Source organism: Drosophila innubila (genome assembly GCF_004354385.1).
Source record: "Drosophila innubila isolate TH190305 chromosome 2L unlocalized genomic scaffold, UK_Dinn_1.0 5_B_2L, whole genome shotgun sequence".
In the NCBI taxonomy this organism is placed as follows: domain Eukaryota; kingdom Metazoa; phylum Arthropoda; class Insecta; order Diptera; family Drosophilidae; genus Drosophila; species Drosophila innubila.
The window spans coordinates 5,206,781-5,212,695 of NW_022995373.1; the positions used below are offsets into that span (position 1 = coordinate 5,206,781).

The 5,915-nt window shown below is 31.7% G+C and overlaps 1 protein-coding gene across 1 annotated transcript; it reads right to left on the bottom strand.

The window, feature by feature from the left end:
* Window positions 1-239: 239 nt before the first annotated feature.
* On the bottom strand, window positions 240-3,262 carry LOC117782653 (tubulin alpha-2 chain). The gene is made up of 3 exons (XM_034619672.1): window positions 3,224-3,262; window positions 1,923-2,447; window positions 240-1,226 (listed from the first exon to the last, which is right to left on the bottom strand). The coding sequence occupies exons 1-3, from the start codon at window positions 3,224-3,226 to the stop codon at window positions 405-407; spliced, it is 1,350 nt and encodes a 449-aa protein (XP_034475563.1). The 5' UTR covers window positions 3,227-3,262; the 3' UTR covers window positions 240-404.
* Window positions 3,263-5,915: the final 2,653 nt, after the last annotated feature.

The following is a 5,915-nucleotide window of genomic DNA, read 5'->3' on the forward strand; positions in this document are numbered from 1 at the left end:
CTCTGAGATCTAGGTGTTGATACAGACGGACGGACAGGCAGACAGACAGACGGACATTGCTATATCGACTTGGCTATTGATGCTGATCAAGAATATATATGTAGGGTGTGACACGCCTCCTTCTGCCTGTTACGCACGTATTCCTTAAAACAAACCTAATAGACCCCTGTACTTTTTTGAAGTACGGGGTCTAAAAACCTGATAATATATAAGCCAGTATAGATAAGGAAAGTGCTAAGGTTTTTTCATCATATTTATTTGCTTTTTTTAGTAGAAATTGATTTTTTAAAAGGAAAATATGCTTGAATGTTTAATAGTAAGTTCACATAAATTGCAAAAGATTGCGTTAAAATCAAATCGAGGGCACGTTCTGAATTTCAATAATATCGTTATATTATCATGCTTTAGTATTCATCACCTTCGTCAACTTCGGCTGTAGAATCTATTCCCACCTCTTCATAGTCCTTTTCAAGTGCAGCTAAGTCCTCTCGTGCCTCCGAGAATTCACCTTCCTCCATACCTTCTCCAACGTACCAATGGACAAATGCGCGTTTGGCATACATAAGATCAAACTTATGATCCAAACGAGCCCAGGCTTCGGCAATAGCCGTAGTATTAGACAGCATGCATACAGCACGTTGAACCTTGGCTAAATCTCCACCTGGAACCACAGTGGGTGGTTGGTAATTAATGCCCACCTTAAAGCCAGTCGGACACCAGTCTACGAATTGGATGGAGCGCTTTGTCTTGATTGTGGCGATTGCTGCATTCACATCTTTGGGTACAACGTCACCACGATAAAGCATACAGCATGCCATGTATTTGCCATGCCTTGGATCACACTTGACCATCTGGTTAGCGGGTTCGAAGCAGGCATTCGTTATTTCCGCGACAGTTAATTGCTCATGATAAGCTTTTTCAACGGAAATTACTGGCGCATATGTGGCAAGAGGAAAATGAATGCGTGGGTAGGGAACCAAATTGGTTTGGAACTCAGTTAAATCTACATTGAGCGCTCCGTCGAAGCGCAACGAAGCTGTAATGGAGGAAACAATTTGCCCAATTAAACGATTTAGGTTCATGTAGGTAGGTCGCTCAATGTCCAAATTGCGACGGCAGATGTCATATATGGCCTCGTTGTCAACCATAAATGCACAATCGGAGTGCTCCAGAGTGGTGTGGGTGGTCAAAATCGAATTGTATGGCTCAACTACAGCAGTCGATACCTAAGAAATTCATAATTGATCAATAAGTTCTAGTTTCTAATATATTTGAAGTTTATGTTTGCATTCTTCAAGTCTAAAAAGATATTTACTTATTGATTAAACACAGACTGACTCTAGGTACCCCATGCGAATGCCAAATATTTTTATGAGAAGTATATAAACAAATTCAAAAAGGCTTAGAATTATATTTTAGCTCAAAATAAGAATGGATAAAGGGAAGGATTAACTATTTGAATAATAATATAATATGGTTTTATCTAATTTGCAAATAGTTACTTTTCAGGACAACATTCAAATGATTATATTTTAACCCAAAATAGGAATGAGTAAAATTAAGGATTAACTATTTGAATAATAATATAATATGATTTTACTTAATTTGCAAATAATTACTTTTCAAGACAATATTCAAATGATTCTAGATGATTATTATAAATACATAACATTTTTTTGTTTATAGACGTTAGCTGGCTGTAGTCTTTCTGGAACTTAACAAGAAGATTGTATTTTTTAAATATGAATCAACATTGGAATATAATACAAAAATATATATATTTTACTTAAAATCTCACTATTTTTCTAATTTTTGCCAAATATAGTTTGCTCATTTAGAGAGATTTTCGTATTCTTAGTTTCATTTGTCAGACTTCATGAAAGCGCAAGTATTTTTTGTTAAACTGAAAGAAATATACGTACTTGTGGAGCTGGATAGATTGAGAACTCCAGTTTAGACTTCTTGCCATAATCAACTGATAGACGCTCCATAAGCAATGAGGTAAATCCGGAGCCTGTGCCACCGCCGAATGAGTGAAACACTAAGAATCCTTGAAGACCCGTACATTGATCCGCCAGCTTACGTATCCGATCTAGCACAATATCAACAATTTCCTTGCCGATAGTATAGTGACCACGTGCATAATTATTGGCAGCATCCTCTTTACCGGTGATCAACTGTTCCGGGTGGAACAATTGCCGGTATGTTCCAGTGCGGACCTCATCGACAACCGTAGGCTCCAAGTCAACAAATACTGCTCGTGGCACATGTTTTCCGGCGCTTGTTTCACTAAAAAAGGTATTAAAGGAGTCGTCGCCACCGCCAATTGTTTTGTCCGAGGGCATATGTCCATCAGGCTGGATTCCATGCTCCAAGCAATACAGCTCCCAACAAGCGTTACCAATCTGAACGCCAGCCTGTCCTATGTGAACTGAAATACACTCCCTCTAAAATCAAATTTTAAAAAAACCATTAATTCCATAAATATCAATGTATCTATTCTGTACATGAATTTGAAGCTTCTAATTAGTAGACTGTGTAACTTTACTGTAAATAGTATACAACATTTTTAAGTACCCTGTATTGATCTTTTAATCATTTTTAATTAATTATCCAAAAACGTTAAATGATACAAAGTTGATAAATTACTTATTCAATATCAATTAATTGTACTCTTAATTATTTTTCCATTATATTTCATTCTATTCTATATTTAATGAGCAGATTGTAAATATGGATCTATAAACGCACTTTTCCGATCAAATGAGAATGAAATCTTACACATTTTGTTGTAACTCGATAAACAAGAAGTAATTGTACCGTCAATCGAACTTAATATTTGTTCATAAAGCGTATCATCATTAGGATTTTTATTTTTTTTTATCAAAATAAAAATCAATTGCAATAAAAAAAATAAAAATCTAAGCGATGACTATATGTGAATTTTTTCTTATTACTTAATAAAAATCACCATGTAATTTTTAAAAATAAACATATAATGATTACGTTCTCTGCTATAAATTCAAGATTTTTCAAAATAAAGTTAAAAAATTGATCGAATGCTTATAAATGATTTTTGTTAAATAATTTGTATACTTTTAATGCAGTTAATATTTACCGGATATAAGTAAATTTAAATTATAAGGATCTGAGGTCCTAGTAACCGTTTTGATCTTCCATACAACACATAAATATATATTGACTCTGCCGAAATCAAACTCACCATATTTATTTAATAGATAAAGCAGATGAAAGGAATATCCCAACTTTTGTTTGTAATGAAACACAGCTGAATATCGACTAACCGAAGCTGCGATTGTACGAGCTTTTTTATAGGCGACGCTATTCTTAAAAGGGCAAGACTTGAACACACATAAACCCATATGTGTAACAAACATTGTGAATGCGAGGGTAGCTAAGACATTTGACGTGAAATCTGCTGGATACGTATTTCTGCTCTCCATTTAATAAAAATAAAGCAACAGAGACTGGCATAACACATATCAATGTGCATTTCGAAATTCGCATAGCTCCCATATCTTGTACACTGATAAAAAAAATGTTCTAAAATCAAGATTTTGGTCTCAGAAGTAAGATTTTTGGTCTAAAAAATGCGTCGAGAACATCAAATTCTTGAATTAAGAGAACACATCTTGATTTTAAGAACATTTTAAATAAGACCAAGTTCTTACTTTAAGAATAAATATTCTTAAAATTAAAATCAAAAAATAAAATAAATGAAAATTATTTTTTATATTTATATTTTTTTTATTTTTAAATTTTGATTTATTTATATTTTATTCTGTTTTAGTAATTTTATAAATGTTATTTTAATTTGTTACGCCCTCGTAATTCGAACCGCCGCCTACTGCTTCACAACTGAAGCGGCCTCTCTAACCAGAGCGCCACGGTGCCATAATTTGTTTGATACGAAATAGTACCTATTTATACTTTCCTAACAATTTAAGATTTTTATTCTTATATTAAGATTTTAAGATTTTTTAGATTAATAATCTTAGTTTTAGTAATTTGGTCTTAAAATAATCTTATTTTAAGAACAAAATATTTAAGATGAATGTTCTTGATTTTAGAACTTGGTCTTTTTTTTCAGTGTAGGAAACATCGTTTGAAAACTGTAATTTTTACAACCTGTTTAAAAGTTTGACGCGTAATTGTATTTTAACATTTTTACATCAAGAAACTTTCAAAAATGACACTAGGCAATAAATTTGAACTTTTTGGCTATTACAACACTGGTAAAAAAAAATTTTCTAAAATCAAGATTTTGGTCTCAGAACTAAGATTTTTGGTCTAAAAAATGCGTCGAGAACATAAAATTCTTGAATTAAGAGAACACATCTTGATTTTAAGAACATTTTAAACAAGACCAAGTTCTTATTTTAAGAATAAATGTTCTTAAAATTAAAATCAAAAATAAAATAAATGAAAATTATTTTTTCTTATATTTATATTTTTTTATTTTTAAATTTTGATTTATTTATATTTTATTCTGTTTTAATAATTTTATAAATGTTATTTTAATTTGTTACGAGGGGGATTCGAACCGCCGCCTACTGCTTCACAACTGAAGCGGCCTCTCTAACCAGAGCGCCACGGTGCCATCATTTGTTTGAAACGAAATAGTAGCTATTTATACTTTCCTAACAATTTAAGATTTTTATTCTTATATTAAGATTTTAAGATTTTTTAGATTAATATTCTTAGTTTTGAATGTTCTTGATTTTAGAAGTTGGTATTTTTTTCAGTGAAGAACCAAACCCACTTTTTTGATAGATATGGGGCCCCAAACGAGGAAAAGCATTTTATTTTTTTTTTGCACAGTAAGATTTTTTTTTGGAATGTTTTAAAATTTGGCCTTTTTTTAATACTTTAGCTTTTTTTAGCTTTTTTCTTAGCTTTTTTTACTTTCAAATTCAACGAAAAGTCGAAAAAAAATTATTACATTTTATTTATTTGATTTGCATAGCTGCATTAATTACTCGTCGTTTAAGATATGATTCAATAAAATCTATGGAGAGACGGCGATATAATATTATTTTGTGTCTAGGCATATTTTTGTGGAGCGGCATGACCTTTAGTATGAAAATATTTTGTGATATTTGAGATATCTTAACGAATCTCACACAATATCAATTTGTTGTTATTTTACACATTTTGACCATATTTGGTTCAAATCGGTCTACTATATCATATAGCTGCCATAGAAGGGATCGGTTCAGAATCAGCCTTTAGTATGAAAACTTCTGCTGCTTCTTAAGATTTATCATCCAATCTCGCAGGTTGTATATCTGGTCATGTGTTATATATCCCTACCATATTTGGTTCAAATTTTGTTTGTTGTATAACATATAGCTTTCATGGGACCGATCAGTCGAAAATCAACCTTTGCGTAAAACTTGTTTCATAGTTTATATGCTAGTTACTTAGCCGTCTCTCCATAGATTTTAATGAATCATATCTTAAACGACGCGTAATTAATGCAGCTAAACAAATAAAATTTGAAGTTATCTGTACCAAACTTACAAATAACAAACCTGTCCAAATTTGGTTGGAGTCGGACCACTATAACATATAGCTTTCATGGGACCGATCAGTCGAAAATCAACCTTTGCGTAAAACTTCTTTCATTGTTTATATGCTAGTTACTTAGCCGTCTCTCCATAGATTTAAATGAGTTATATCTTAAACGACGCGTAATTAATGCAGCTATGCAAATAAAATAGATAAAATGATGTAACATATATTTTTCGTCTTTTCCTCGAATTTGAAAGTAAAAAAAGCTAAAAAAAAAAATATAATCATTTTCCGAACTCAAGAATTGATATCTCTTACACTACTGGTTTATATCTTAAACTTTGAATTATAGATATATTCATTAGATTTCAGAAAAAGTG